The sequence below is a fragment of the Convolutriloba macropyga genome, chromosome 1 (genome assembly GCF_964194025.1).
Source record: "Convolutriloba macropyga chromosome 1, txConMacr16.3, whole genome shotgun sequence".
NCBI lineage: Eukaryota > Metazoa > Xenacoelomorpha > Acoela > Convolutidae > Convolutriloba > Convolutriloba macropyga.
Window position 1 is genome coordinate 75496458 of NC_134468.1, and position 16666 is coordinate 75513123.

The 16666-nt window shown below is 33.7% G+C and overlaps 1 protein-coding gene across 1 annotated transcript in view; it reads right to left on the minus strand.

Annotated features, from left to right (window-relative positions):
- Positions 1-11047, minus strand: part of LOC142342664 (uncharacterized) — a 56459-nt gene extending 45412 nt beyond the window's left edge. Inside the window, exons 1-3 of the mRNA XM_075394128.1 lie at positions 10850-11047; positions 10615-10770; positions 281-755 (exon numbers count right to left, since the gene is read on the minus strand). Coding sequence (XP_075250243.1) covers positions 281-755; positions 10615-10770; positions 10850-11010 — 792 coding nt within the window. The 5' untranslated portion in view covers positions 11011-11047. The remainder of the gene's footprint in view (positions 1-280; positions 756-10614; positions 10771-10849) is intronic.
- Between the last annotated feature and the right edge of the window lie 5619 nt (positions 11048-16666).

The following is a 16666-nucleotide window of genomic DNA, read 5'->3' on the forward strand; positions in this document are numbered from 1 at the left end:
AGCTTATTTCGCAAATCATTTCGGAATAGTTCCTCAAAGTTGCCACTGTAAACTAGGCGGCTAACTTTACCTGTGAGAAAAAAAAACTTACTTTACCGGTATAATGAAACGATAAATAATTTTTTAGACTATATTTTAGACTAAATGATAGTCCCATCTGTTAGTGGGCTATACAAAACACATTTAGTGCAATAGCGCAAATTGGTCGTTCACACGTGCTAACAATTCGAATATTTTGTTTATGGAAAAGGAAACACATTCGACAAAAACTCCCTCCAACCTTTTCATGAAGATATGAAAAGTCTTCTGACGTATGTTTGGCATGACTTATATGGTGATCAGACCATGTCACTTGGAGGGTGAAGGTTGGGTTCACTGCTCCCTTAGCAGGACTGGCTGCGTTTTTGGCACAAGCTGCCCTTATGGGGTGGGTGTGAGTTACAGGTTGGTTATATTGCTCTCGGATGTAGGTTGATGCTGCCGGCTGAGTGCAATGCGCAGCAGCTACTGCGATTTTATTGGCTCCCTCCTTGTGACGAACTAGATTCCTCGCAGTTTCGCAAAGTTTCCTTCTATGGTGAAATGAGAAGGCGGGATGCTTTGAGCCTAATGTGTACAGAAGTAGCTTTTGACCCAGCTCCTTGTTGTATAGAGAATCGTATTCAATAGAGGCATCATAGTTTCCTGCTAATCTACACTCCTCTGAGGAACAAATTTTATTGTAGATTGCAACTGCACATTTTTCATTCGTGGACCTAAACCAACAACAACTTACAAAGAGACCAGTCTTTTCGTTTGTCAATAATTGTTTGTAAGATTACTGCAGGTTTCCATGAAGTGCTGATTAAACCTTAGCCGATTCTTTGCCTTTGCATAGATTTGACTATACAGTTAAAAACAAGGCGGCTCGTTAATGTGCGGTCGCACATGATGTTCCGACCCGACCTCATCTACATTTTTGACTTAATTGTCAACCAAATGAAGAAATAACAAAAAAAGATGTTTAAGTTTAAAACTACCGTTACACAACCCATCTACTAATTGAATTACATAATGCCATGCCTTATTACAACGCCAATGAGATCTGATCTTAAAGAGACTACGAGACAAAAAAACAACCAAACAAAGCAAAAACGAAAATTTCACGGCAAAAACTGAATATCTAACTGTAAAAGCACATAGTAACAACGTCAAAATGCAGTCATATAAAAACTAAACTACTCAAGCTTAACTTTTCCTATTTATACAACGGATGGAAAGTTTTAGTAATGAGACTAAGTTACAAGTCAACAAAGAGAACGATCAATGAGGCGAAATTCAAAAATTAATCAACATTTTTTACACCAAGAAAATTCAAAAGTCTTAAAAATCATTAGTTTTTAACTTAATATTCCATGATAAATTACTGAGAAGTTACTACAAAACCAAATGGCCTTGTCTTTGGGTAATTAAAGACTTAGAAACGAACCAAAGAAAAACTTAAAAAAATTAGAAACGATTTGCGAAAACACAAACTATTGCTACCATTAAAATCATTAGCTATTATCTAAATATTATGTATTTTTAATTCAATTCTTATTTCTACAAATTCAGCTGCAGGAATTATACTGAGAGATTAAATAAGTTTATTTGGGCCACATTTGTAAACCATTGGGATCTGTTACTACGCGATTGTTCTGAAAGAAGAGAAAAAGAAGCGCTAAAAAAGAGCACTCAAAAAACGTTTATAAAAACGCATACTGTCCAACAAACAAAGCATCGGTGACAAATAATATCGGTAGATATATTATTTTGTGGAATACAAGAAACTGGATATGACCTCTCATTGATGAAAAACAACAAAAACTGAAAATGATTGAAAATGTGTATCCTAAACTTTAAGACTAAAGGCTAAAAACTGACAAGCTGATTCGGGTAAAATCAATTATTCAATCCTCAATTACAAGCTTAAGAGACTTGTCAGCAATTTACGGCTACCTAAAGAACAAAAACAGGCAAAATCAGCAATTTCAAGAAAAAAATTGAACGAGAAAAGTGTCGAAGGCATTAGAAAATGAACTTTTCACTAAAAAATTTTGTAAGTTCAATTAATTTTTTAACAGCAATGGCATTCCTCTTTTTTATCAATACAATTTCAAAATATCAAATATGAACAAATACATTAGAAGCATGAAATTTTTGAGAAAACTTGTAGTAGCAACGCCATTAATTTCACTAGCTTTCAACGGAATCCATTGAATACGCTAAATTATGCCTCCATGGGACAACAAGTTTGTCTGCCAATCATATTTGGTGAATAGGATCTAACAACAAGTCATTGAAGATGAAAACAACAACAAAGACAGGTTTAAACCAAAAAATCAATAGAAAAGTGCCAGAAGAAAGTGTCGAAGCAATCTAAATCATAAGTTCTTCTCTGAAAACTTTATATATGATCCGTTGAAAGTCTTCCCTAAACCAATGAGAAACATCAGAATTAGGATGAGGTGATAAGATTTCAGAGGATCCAAAAATAAGAAAAAGTACCGGAAAGTTCAAATAAAATTATGAAAACTAGTCGCATTGAAGTTTTAAAACTAATAGGTAGAAGATGAAAACGCAAACCAGATTGAATTTGGCTGCATTAGAAATAAAAATGGATCATGCAAGTACTAAAACTGACTAACAGTACACGAAAAAAAGTTCAGGATCGGTTAATGTTCAAAAAAAAATTCGAAAAACTTCTTTTCCAAACTTAACAGCCATTAAACACAAAAGCTTTTAACGGAAGCCAATAACTACAATCAGAACTAAAACGATGGCAGGAAAAAGATCTTTGTCAAGCATAGGTAATCAAAAAGAGATCACATTAAGTCTTAAGACTATGAAAACAACAACAAAAACAGCGAAAAGAAAAAATCAGTAGAAAATTGGGAGAAGAAAATTTCGAAGCCATTTAAACCATTAGTTTTTCTCTGAAAACTTTGTCTGTGATCCTCTGAATGCCTTTTCCAAGCCAATGAGATTAGAATAATTTTTGGATTATGTGTATAATATTTGGATAATGTGATAAGACTTCAAAAGTAACCAATAATTCGAAAATAACCAATTTTTTTAAATTTTGAATTCCTGTGTTATTGAATTCACATAATCAAAAGTTAGAAGATAAAACTGCCAACAAAAATTATTTTAGTTTCAGTAGAAAGGAAGTGAATTCTGTCAATACTGAGATTGACTAACAGTTCACAAAAATTTAAAGATTGGTTAATGTTCAAAAAAAATTCGAAAAATTATTTTTAAATTCTTAACAGCCGTTAAACTCAATAAATTTCTTTGGAAGTCAATAAATTCGCTCAAATATGCTTCCATAAGAATATAAGAGTGTGAGGATGTTTGCTATGCATAGGTGATCAATAAGACATCACAACAAGTCTTATGACTATGAAAACAACAACAAAATCAGGCAAAAACCAAAAATTCACCAGAGAAGTGCGAGAAGAAAAGGTCGAAGCCATTTGAAACCATAGGCTTTTCTCTGAAAAACTAATCAGTGATCTACTGAACGTCTTCTGTAAGCCAATAGGGGCTGTCAATTTAAGGATAATGTGATAAGATCTAAAAAGTAGCCAATAATACGGAAATATTCAAAAAAAAATTTAAAACTTTTCGAAATCTTGTATCATCGAAGTCATATTACTAAAAGATAAAACCACCAAATAGATCAAATTTGGTTACAGTAGGATGCAAGAGGGTGCTCTCATCACAGAGAACGACATACAGTTCACGATAATAAATTTATGATTTGTTAATGTTCGAAAGAATTTTCGAAAAATTATTTTTAAATTCTTAAGTCTTAACAGCCATTAGCTGTCCACTCAAAGCACTAGATATGCTCACTTAAATCTAACTACGGAACATATTGCACTGTTAGTCAATGAGTTTATGCCATAAGACCCCAAAAATTAGTAAAACCTCAAAAAAAATTCAAAATTTCAATTAAAACTACGAAAACTCAAGAGTCGAATTTAAAAAAAACATGAGCCCTTCAAAAACGATTTTTTTATTCATTGGGCTTCATTTGGCTGTAAAGAAAGTTTGTCATTAACGGAACATCGATATGAAAAGTGACTTGTCTTTAGGTGAATTAAAAAAAAAACAAAAAAAGTAGAAAAGTTTTATAAAAAAAGCCCTCAGATAGATTTCGAACTTTTTGATTTTGAAGATCCCTATGAGACCAGAACTAATCTTTTTTTATCGCCTTTAGCCTATTAGGAACACGAAATTGGTTCATTTTTTGGCAAGAAATTTAAGTTTGAAATACTATTTTTATAGAAAATATCTTAATTTGAAGAAAAATCACACTAAAAGTGATCAAATGTCCCGTGTTCACACAAAACTTCAATCCTCGATAACTCCTTGAAAAAAACGAAAATCAAAAAAATCTTTTTAATTTTGAATTCTACGCTGGACCAGCTTTTTAATGATACCACTCACATTTCTCTGCGATGAATATATCGATCGGCCAAAATTGACTGAACAAAAAAAAAAACGCATTTGAGTATATAGTTCCTCCCCCCCCCCCACAAGTGGGGTCGGAACAATAAATACTAAACGCAATGCAATGAGTCTTGAATTTAATGGGTAGCCAAAGCGCTCATCGAGTATACTTATATGCTTACAGCAAATACATGCTCTCAATAAAATGTCCCACAGAGAACAGGCTGTTACGATAAAAGTCGAAAAGCTGAAAGCGCTCTACACTCTCGCAAAAAGAATCGTATGATATTAGATGCACTGCTTTTGAATTTTAACTAATCAAAACAATTTTTTCACGATTAGTTCCCAGCAAAGTTGTAGATATTCATATGGCGTGAAATCTTGTCTCGATAGCTCAAACAAACGGCCCACCCGGAGGGGTATAATTCGTACCTAAATCTTGTTTCTGATTCAGCACCCAGAAAACTTTGTATTTCTTTCTTGAATTTGGTCGCGCTGACTAATGGATTGCATTTTATCTCTGAATCTTCCTCAATCGAACGAGATTTTTCATCTATGTCAACACGAGATGTGCAAAATGTTTTCCTAAAATAGCCAACTAAAATCACTGCGCGAGCGTTTAGAATTACAATATGACAAACACAACTCACAAGTCGCTAAAATTTGTATCGGCTTTTTTGAGAACAAACAAAGCTTCAAAATTACTCGATTACTTGCAGAAGCTTGAAATTCAACATTTTTTGACTATTTTGTAAAATGATAAGCTCACGAGTTCATCAAACAAGGAGCATATCAGATCTCAATATTATCCAAATCCGATAAGAAAACTGCCCACTTTTATTTATATTTTGTTGAACTAAGATTTTACAAACATAGCTGATTGCCAGAAAATAGCCGCATTAGCTTTGTAGATCTGCAGTCTCAAAAAGAAACAGACCAAAAAAAATCTTATTTATTAAATGCTGAGATGTTATTTTTTTTATTACGAATTTGATTATCCTAATGCTACTTCTACTCACTGCTCTCAAATAACCTTCAATTAGAGTGACACACAATCACTTGACCTTATCTCTTTGAATTAAGGTGAAGAAAAGTCAATTTTAGAGTGAGGAAGTCATTTTTGAGAGTGAGGTAAGTCACGTGTGACCGAAAACCTTTTTCACGCGAATGACAAAGCTCGCTCCAATAAGAATGAAAAATGACGTCACGCTTGCATTTCAGTTGAAATTGCATCAACAAAAAGCAGATTTGAAGTGATTGTAACGTCATATTTTTGTAACAAAAATCTTGACGAAATAAAAAAACATAGCAGGACAAGTCCTGACGTACAATTCAAAGACTAAACAGAAAACTAGACCTAGACGGGACCATGAATGGATTGGGAAAACCATTTAGAAAAAATCCAATCCAAAAAATTGAAAAAAAACAGTGAAAATCAAAGTGAAATTGCCGCATGTGAACAAAGAACTACTAGCAAGAAAGCAAATTTTTGTTCAAAAAATGTTTTCTCACTCTACTTTAAAATTAGGGTAAAAAATTTTCACGTTGCAAAACCCCTCGCTTTTTCACTCCACCTCCCGTTTCGGCGTGACCAAAATCACTACTCCAATTTGACTCCAAAAATCATGAAAATGTGTGAACAGATCTTAAAAGAGACAGCGCCCCAAAAAAAATCAAATTCTTTGAATTGTAAAAAAACATAGCAGGACAAGACTCACGTACAATTCAAAGGATTTTCATTGAGTCCACAAAAAATTAGACCTGGAGCGGACTATGAGTGAATTGGGAAAACCATTTCTTAAAAAAAATCAGTTCGCAAAAATGAAAAAAGAATCAGAAAATCAATGTCAAAACGCCGCATGTGAACAAAAAACCAATAGCGTTAAAAATTGAAATTTGGTTCTATCTAGGCATAGAATGAATGATGAATGGATTGTGAAAACCATTTAGAAAAAAGTCCTATCCAAAAAATCGAAGAAAAACAGTAAAAATCAAAGTGAAATTGACGCATGTGAACAAAAAACTACTAGCGAGAAAGCGAATTTTTGTTCCAACACCATTTTCTCACTCTACTTTAAAATTAGAGCAAAAAATTTAACGCCACCAAATCACTCACTTCTTTGGTTTAATTCTTGTTTCGGCGTGACCAAAATCACTACTCCAATTTGACTTCAAAATTCATGAAAATGTGTGAACAATTATTAAAAAAAAGACAGCGCCCCAATACAATTCAAACTCTTTGAATTGTAAAAAACCAAGAGAAGCCCAATAATAGCCTCAGCTATCGCTTCGCGGCTATCAAAAAGACTCCACTTTTTTTAACTTAATTTGGCTAGTAATAGGTTGCTTTGTTCCACTCGCCGTTGTTTTTTCTACGCGTTGTATTTTGAAAAAGTTACTTGAAAAGTTAAAGAATGTTCTAGAACAAAAAGTCAAGCAAAAAGAACAATGTTCTAATCAAGCAAAAATTTTGCATAAAAAAGACACACGCGTTAACAACAATTGATTCAAATTTCGTTCGAGAACAATTAAAAACTTTGATAGGTGAAGACCCCCCCCCCCCAAACACTAAGATCTTTTACGAACTGCATGTTATTATTCTTGAAATTTTTGTTCAAAACTAAGACAAGATGAAACGTGACTGACCACTGTTATCTCAAGCGTTATTGACATGAATAACAAGACTTCAAATATTTCAGAACTTCAGAGCAACAACTAGCATAATAGCGCACTAGAAGGAAAACCTCTTAAAATTTTAGAAGGAAAACCTCTAAAAAGTTATTTAGCGCCCTCTACACATGGTTCAGTACAATAATGGGTGCTATTCTGTTTACCCCCACCCCCTCCCTTAGAGTGGTCATATAACTTTTACGCCAACCAAGCAGACATGATATTTTTTACCATATATGAGCAAATACGTTGTAAATGGGGCACAAAAAAACACTGCGGTCCAATTTCTAGAACAGTTTTTTTTAACTGACGGAGAATCAGAAAGCCATTAATAAAACATAGCCAGCAGATTGCCGGAATAGCTGCGAAAGAATAGACCTGCGTGCCATATAATAAAGATAGAAACAGATACAGATCTAAATTTTAAAAAAAATCGACGCCGCTCAAAAAACTAGACTAAAAAAATTCAGCGATAAATTAATAAAGCTTGTTACAATTCATTCCACAGAAGCCTCTTATTAGGGACCTTTATTGCACATATGAGTTCCTTTGACCTTAAACAAATTCAAATTAAACTTAAGTTTTAAAGTGCAAAAGTCATTTTATTGAGTGAGGTAAGTCACGTATGATCAAAATCTAATCACGCAAATAACCTAAAAACTTTCGCTTAAGCGAGTGAGAAATGACGTCAAGCGCGCAAATGCCGTTAGTGAGAGGAAGAAGTCATTCAGAAAATTTGACTTTTTCAGCTTTGCTGTGTGAACAAATGTAAAACGAAAAAAGAGCGTCAGACGACGAAACAAAAAAACATAGCCGGAAGAATTCCGGAAGCGACTCGAAGCGTCAAAACTTCACTAACAAAACCGTAATTGCAGCGGAAGCCACTAACTTTTCTATTAAACCATTAACTCACTACCTCTCCAGGTCTGCTATAAAAATTGGTGAAACTTAAAGCACTGTCACCAAGAGAAACAAAATACAGCAGAATTTTATCATATAGCTGGCAGATTGCCAGAAAATAGCCGCAATAGCTTCATAGATCTGCAGTCTAAAAAAACAGTAAAAAGACAGACCAAAAAATTGTCTTTTCATTGAAGGCTGATATGTATACTTTGATTAAAAATCTGTAAAAGTTTTTGCTGCCTCTATTAGCTGCTCTCAAATAACCTTCATTTAGAGTGACACACACCCATTTGACCTTATCTCTTTGAATTAAAGTAAATAAAAGTCATTTTCAAAGTGAGGAAGTCATTTTTGTGAGTGAGGTAAGTCGAGTGTGACCAAAAATTTAATCACGCTAATGAACAAAAACTCGCTCCACTAAGAGCGAAAAATGACGTCACGCACGCACTTCAGTTAAAATTGCATGAACGAATCAACAAAAAGCAGATTTAAAGTGGTTGTGACGTCATATGGTCGTAACAAAAAACCTGACGAAGAAATAAAAAAAACCAAGAGAAGGCCAATAATATCCCCAGCTACCGCTGTGCGGCTATTTATTATTGAAACCGTTTGGTAACAAAAAAAAACCGAAATGATCAAGGCGGTCAAAAAAGTGATGGTCTGAAAAAACTGGCAAGGTCATCAATTGCCCTCAAATAATTCATGATTCTAATCTGAAAAAGATCGCGAAAGCAAACCGCAGATAATATTCTTAGAAACTAAGTTAAATCTTTTCAAAACAGAAATCTGAAATTTAAGAAACAGAAAACACCTATAATTACACTTCTATTCACTGCAATTAAGACAAAAAACAACACACACTTGTTCCTCGTTCTACAAATAATAGGCAACATGAATTCATACTAAATCGAAAATTAAATTGATCATAGAAAAGACATAAGCAGCAGAAGAATATTCAAAGGCAAAAAATAGTTTGAATTAATATCGTTTGAATTAATACCAAGGCCGGAAGAAAATTGCAGTAAATAGTCATAAGTGGAAATTTTGGAAAAGGCTGGCTATCAAACTCTCAGTACTGCCTTATGTTGAAAGAAATCAATTGCAAACCAAAGAAATGACGAAAATCTAAGAAAAAGCTGAAATCATTCATTTTTAACAACTGAAAAAATCAATATACCAAAAATAAATGTAGGTTCCAGAGAAAGATACTATCTAGAATGTGAAGAATATGGGCACAATGTAAGGAACACCGTAACAAAAAGACATTCTTGATTTTGAAAGTTAAAAATCAATTTACAAATTTCAAGAAAAACAAATACATTTCATTGTTCAGCATTCAAGACATAGAAACGATAACTAGTCATCCGATACAAACATCTATCCTCCTGAAGAGAACAAAAAAATGGGAAAAAGCAGAATTCATGAATACGACACATTGAAACATTTTGCAAAAAAATAGTCAAAAAAACTTTTAAGACTGCATTTATGAAAAAGTTTTAACTTTTTTCAAAAACTTAATGCCAAAAAATAAATGAATTTCTATTGAAACCAAATTAAAGTTCCTCATGTTGCACAAAAAGACTATTTCTAGCAATTACAACCAAAATACAAACAAAAAAACTGACGAAAATCGGAAAAAAACTACCAAAATCGGTTTAGCATATGTACAATTTTATAAAACAAAATAACATCGAGGTAGAAAGAGGCGGTGAGTATATGAATTATTAAGGAGAAGTTGCCATATTAACTGATTTTTGACAACAAGACGCCTAAAAGATCCAAAAATCAAGAAATTAATAGAAAAAAAGCCAAAAATTAAATAAAAAACCAAGAAATATGTGCCAATTTTCAACTTGAAACGCATTTTCAGTCTCTGCAAAACGCTGTGGCATCAATTTCAGAGGTTGAAATTTCAATTTAGTATCGAATAATTTTTTTTCTACAAGAAACCAAATTAAAAGCAAAGAAATTGGGCCACTTAGACGAAAAAACGGCTAAACACGGTTATCTATATGTGCCATTCAGTCAAAAACTACTTTTCAAAGTCAAAAAGTCATTCAATAAACGAAGCGCATGATCAAAAAACTTCTCTCGCTTAGCAAAAATCTGTCACCGAGACAGCTTTTCTCACTTTTGCTTTTAGGTCAAAATGCCGCGTCAACAAAACTACTTCCTGTAAAAAAAAGACCGAGAGAAAACCAATACTCCACTTCGAGTCGTAAAAAACCAAGAGCATCGCAATATAGCTACGCTCAGCTTACAGCTTCGCAGCTATAAAAAATTCTCAAATACTCAAAAAAAATACAGGAGACAAAAATTTTGCATACAAAGGAGACACTGAAGCAAGAGCCGAAAAAAAATAACAAAAATGCGAACAAATTCAGACAGAATAATTGCAAGAACAGAGCAATACTAACGATTCATTTAAACTCTACTTTGCTAACATCAAATTCACGCATCAGTGGTGACCTCCTGGAGTTCGAAAAATATTTTCTAAGGCCAAAACAGCCACTTTTAATTTCTAATAAAATTAGAAATTTAATTCCTTGTAAATTGTTTTCTCACCTCAACAAGCTCAGGAAGATGATCAAGTTGTATCTAGTTCTAGTGTCATTATCAAGGAGTTTTTCTATTTCTTCTTTGCAGTTGGCCTTTTTCTCTTCATCGACGAGGCTTTTGTATGCTTTTTGACACATGTTTTCAAGACAAGCTGCGATGAACCTGTAATCGAAGTTATATAAAATTTAGGATCTTTATCTTCCGAAAAAAGTGTTAAACAGCCATCAGTGATGCTATTTACCTGTACTCAAAACCACAACAGTTTTCAAGAAGAGTTACAACAAAGTTAATCCTCACATAATGCTCAGCTTCACTAAACCAACGATATATTTTTTCAACATCACAAACGTTAACAGGATTAGTCATGTGCGGATAGCCATCGTCAACAGAGGTTTTTCGCATTATACCTGAAAGACGGTAACAATAACTAAATATCAAAAGCAACAATTATCGTTGCCCTCTTTTAAATTAACAGAAAAAAGGCTTTAGCAACCACAATGAAATAATCTTCAATTGTTTCAGATTGAATTGTGAGAACGGATTCTCACAATTACCACATTTCAGATACAGACGTTTCAGCAGCCCTCGGAGTCGGAATATAACAATGCTATCAATTTTCTACACAACTCGCACAGCACACACGCCATGTTCAATTAATGCAGGAGTTTGTAGAAGATTGGACGCATTCCCTGTCCTTTTTGCCGTTGCTAGTGCAATCTCGAAAGACTTGTGCGTAGTTGTTGAATTCAGAATTTACGTATGGATCTTCAATCCCGTCGATTAAAGTGTAATGAAACTGTAGCAACTTGGTTTCACGACAATTTCCCCAATAAAAATTTCTGTAATGTCTGCACAGAACAACAGTTTGCAACCCAAACTAATTTTTCATAAAACTGATCCATTTATGAAAAAAAATTGTCACTAGATCTATGATTGGCATTCAGGTCAGATAAGTCGCCAAAGAAATGTTCCCATAAAGTGACTGACTGTGTCATGTTCAAACTTGTCGAAACAAATCCTGCGACAATAGCAATTCAGAATTTGGCAGTGGTTTAAGAATAACTACATGTCTTCAAATTTCCGCATAAGCAAAATGCTTCCCCTATCAATTTTGGAGAATACAGTATTTGATTGACCGATGAAATATGTTCGCTTGATCGTATCGGATAATCGCAGTCGGAAAAAAATATTCCAAAAATCGATCGCAAAAGGCACTCAAAGCCCTCTTCAGGTTGAAGCGAAACTTCAAATTATCAAACAATAATTTACTACTGAATAAAAGAAACGTATTCACTCATTATGCAGTGCCAATTATTAGCTATGCATCATCACTGTGGAATCTCAAAAAGTCGAACCTCATTGTAATCGAAAGCGTTTAACGCAAAGCAGTCAGATGGATTCTTAGCACCAATAGTCTTAGTTATAAAAACGTTCTTTAAAACTTCATGTGATACTCCTATTTGCCGAAAATCAACCGTTGAAAAACTGAACGGCCGATATCACAATCCAGGACTTGGGTTGCACACGTGCACAATTAAAACGAAACTTCAGATGTCACAGTTTTAGACTGAAAACGCTAATCTGGTCAGAAATTCTGGAGCAGGGCAATACAGCTGGAAAATATCTCCAATGGTCTATTCAAATCTGATATCCTCTTTGATGAACAACACAAGAAGCTTCTACATCTCTACCAAGATTTTTTGAAGTACAAAAAAGAGTGCTGCACATGGAGAATATTTAATGAATGTTCAAACTGCACAGAAGTCAATTAATTGAACTTGATAAACTTGGACAAAAAACTGACACATCTATGTACAGGGTGGATCTATTGTTTTTCCAGAAATTTTTAAGATTTTTATCAAATTTTTATAAGAATAGGAATTTTCCAATTGTGCCTCCCCAGTAGGTTATGCACCCCACCAGTTAAGGAGAACTTGTAATCACGTAGTAAAAAACATTATCTAAGATAATGCGTTCTCAGCTACAGATAATATTCTCTTATTTGGTGATTATAACATTGATATGTTGAGCGTAAATGGGCAGAAAATCCTTCAGAATTTTGTGGAGAAGCCTTCAGAACTCTTGCAGATTGGAGAACAGTTTATCAACAAAGAAACTGCGATGAAATGTTTGCAGAGTTTACCAAATTTTTCTGACAATACTCGAGAAAAATGCACCAACAGAGAAGAAATTAGCTTCTAATATAAAAAAGACTACTTCAGAAAAACCTTGGATGACAAAAGAAATTAAACATTTAGTTTCTGAGAAACATCGTTACTTCAATGAGTACAAATTGAAACAAAGTGCTGAATCTTTTGCGTCATTTAAAAAATATCGCAACCTTGTAAACCGAAAGTTAAAAGAAGCACAAAATCAATTTTCAGAGGATTTTTTTAAGAAAACTGAAACCACAAAAAAGAAATGGAAATTCATTAAGAAAAAAATTGGAAAGAAAATAACAGTCCAAACATCACTGAAATTGATGAGAATGGTAAAAAAACGAAAGACAAAAAATCAATATGTAATGTTTTTAACAGAGTTTTCAGCGAAATGGGCATCTACAGAGGGCAGATTGTTCCATTGAACGTCGAAAAAATAGAGCGAACTTTTCAAGAGTTTAATTTTAGACCTTTTACTTTGAGGGAAATCTATAAAGTTATTGACAATCTAGACAACCACAAAGCACCAGGGCCGGGATACATCAATGCTTGGGCATTGAAATCCGGAAAATATGCTATTGGGACACATCTTCAGATTATATTTAACGATTGTATTCAAGAGAAAGGTTTTCCAACAATTCGTAAGGATGCAGACATCACACAAATTTTCAAAAAAGGAGATGTTTCTGTTTTAACTAATTATCGTCCAATTTCTGTAACACCAACTTTTGCAAAAGTTTTTGAAAGGCTTTTACTTAATCAGTTATTAGAATATCTTGAAAAATTTGCCCTCTTGAACAGAAAACAATTCAGTTTCCAATCTCGAAAGTCGTCTACTGATGCTGTTCTTTACTTTATTGAAAAAATAATAGGAAATATGCAAGATAACGACACAGGTGCTGTGTTCTTAGATCTTGCAAAAGCTTTCAATTCAATTTCACATGAAATCTTTCTCAAGAAAGCTGGAAATTTTAACCTCTCTCAATCAACAATTTTACTTCTCAAATCTTTTCTCGAAAATCGATCACAATGCGTAAAACTGGGTATTGACTTATCAGATAAATTAACTATTAATCATGGTGTTCCACAAGGAACGGTGTTAGGACCTCTTATTTTTCTGTTATATGTCAACGATTTTTCTGAAAAGCTGGAAGGTGAAAATGATGTTGTTCAAATTGCGAATGACAGTGGTATTATATGCAAATTTGAACGTAAAAAAAATATTACCCAAAAAATTGAAAAAATATTAAAACAAACAGACAAATACCTGACAGAGAATCAACTCACATTAAATGCCGATAAAACAGAGATGTTATTCTTTACAGATCATACTAATTCGGATCCAGAAATTTCTTTTAAAGGCGGAGTTATCAAACCAGCTCATGCATGTCGTTATCTGCGAGTACAAATTGATTCAAACTTAACCTTTAAAAATCACCTGAATTCAGTTTTATGCAAAATGGCTAATGCAATTCGTTCTTTGTATCTTGTAAGAAATCAAATACCTTTGAAAGTGAGAACTGATGTTTTCAAGTCAGTTGTACTCTCTCATCTTTCTTTCAGTGGAGTATTCCTCCAAACTCTTACAGTGAAAAACATAAACCGCATAAACAGGCAAATTAACTGGGGAATAAAAGTTTGTAATTTTCGTCAAAAATTTGAACACTCCATTGATCTTCTCATTAATGATCGTATCCTACAAGCCAAATTGTTTATCCCAAAAGTTAGCCTAATGAAGCTACAAACAGATATAAAACAATGGGACACATCCGAAAATTTTAAAATGTTTACTAGTCGCCATAACGCCAGACAGAACAACAGAACAAATCAAATTATTATAAAACAAACAAAAACGAAGTGGAAAAACAAATCTTTAATCTTGAAAAGCGTTCAAAAATGGAACAAATTGCCCTCTTCAATAAGAACTTTTAACAGTAAAGACTTGCTTTAAAAATGTTTTAACCGAGTTTTTGCTCGATCAACACAGGAAAGTACCCGTTAATAAACAAATAGGAGCCTTCAAATCCTATTTTTACCTATAAAAAGGAACAGCCACAATTTGAAGATTACTATATTAATAACAATGCTGATTAATTTATTTAACATTTTAGAGCTTGTACATATCTAACCTTAGGGTTATAGTCTGAGTAATTTACATGTTTCAAAAAAAATATTGCGCGTTTGTTTGGTGGTGCTAAATAAATGCACCCACCAAGCTGTGGGGCAAAAAACGGAAAAGATTCTAGCAGGATTTGCTAAACTATGCTCAGTTCTAAGAATCAATGGAACACAAGATGAAATTGTGACAAAAACAAAAACAATTAACAGCCTGCAACAACGAAAAAAGCGGGGGAAGATCTGTCACAAACGTCGCAACCAGACGGACGTTATTATTTAGCAAGATTACACAAAAAAACACACCTCTCCGACCTGTTATTTCGATACTTGGCAGGAGTTCAAAAAATTTGGCAACGTTTTTCCAGAATTACCAGGTGCAAACATTGACATCAACACAGAATATGCTAAAAAAATGCTTTAGAGTCACATTCACCTGACGATAACGACCGAACAGCATTTCTTGCAAAAGTGACTTCAGAAAAGGTTTGCATTTCAAAATGCCGGTTGGCGAGGATATAGTAATAGATAAATGCGCCGATAGTCTCCCAACACGTAGACTACATTATGTATTTGGAATTTTTATTTGTAAAAACCCGCCTTTTGGATAAACATATCAATAAGAGTATGGCCAAAGCGTCATGAATTCTAATTTTTTGTATCAAATTGTTTCGTAGGGAGTAATTTTCTCGAGTCGCAAACTTCTATTAATTGCCAATCGTTTTATTAACTCTGCAATTTGCATCTCCGACCTAGTATCTTTCTGCAGTGTCCCCAAAAAAAACTTCCGAAAATTTCCAAATTTGTTAGTTTTGTTGTCTTAGAATGATTCTCTGTACCTGTAAAAGCCAAGATGTCAAATGCATGAAGCGGCTAAACTTCTTGCCTTTTTGTTTGCAGCTAGCACGGACAGATCTGATGTCATATGGAAATCAGTTAATGAATTTTTGATTGTTATATCGATCTTAGTTTTGTGACACCACATACTAGGACTCATCAAAATGATCACCTCGAAATCAAGATGAATAAAAATTCAAACAGATTTGCCTTTCCTATTTCGATCGCTTCGTTCTGACAAATTGATTTTACAAAGAAAAAATACCTTTCAAAAAAACTGAAAGTTTATCGTGGAAATGGTTAAATTCTTTTTTAGAAGACATGAATTGTTTGATGTCAAAAACACATGCTCTTTTATGGAAAAATTTGCCCTTTTTGCAGGTCTAAAGCATTTCTTTTTGTTTTTTTTTAAAAGATTGTCATCGTTTTTAGCATGTATGCGTTATGCATTTCCCTAATCTTGAATACCATCTTTTTCACTACTACTACAGCTACTACTGCAACTACTACTACTCGAGCGACTGGCTTCAGAGATCTCAAGAGCCTCAATTAAATTTGCTAGGGCTAAGGTCTTCTCATGTTCACCATAAACTTAACGGAGTCTGGTATGTACAGTCTAGCGGTCTATCTATAGTCTCATTCCTAATTTTAATCAAAACAAAATGTCTAACCCTATACTTATCTTTTGATAGAAAACTGAAATCTACGCAGTATATGGAATAAAATTTAATGGACAGACATGCTGGACAGGCAAGCTGGCATGTTATCACTAGAGTATGAGAACATCAGAGAAAGGATTCACAGTTAGTTCAAGACCTTGTTCAATTTAGTTGTTCCGCTAGTAGCATTGATTGGAAAATTCCGGATGCCTGCCACAGTGGCAAGACTCAAGATCATCGAAGCTTTATAGAACAGCAAGTTGAAACTGTGCTAAACACACGCGGTAA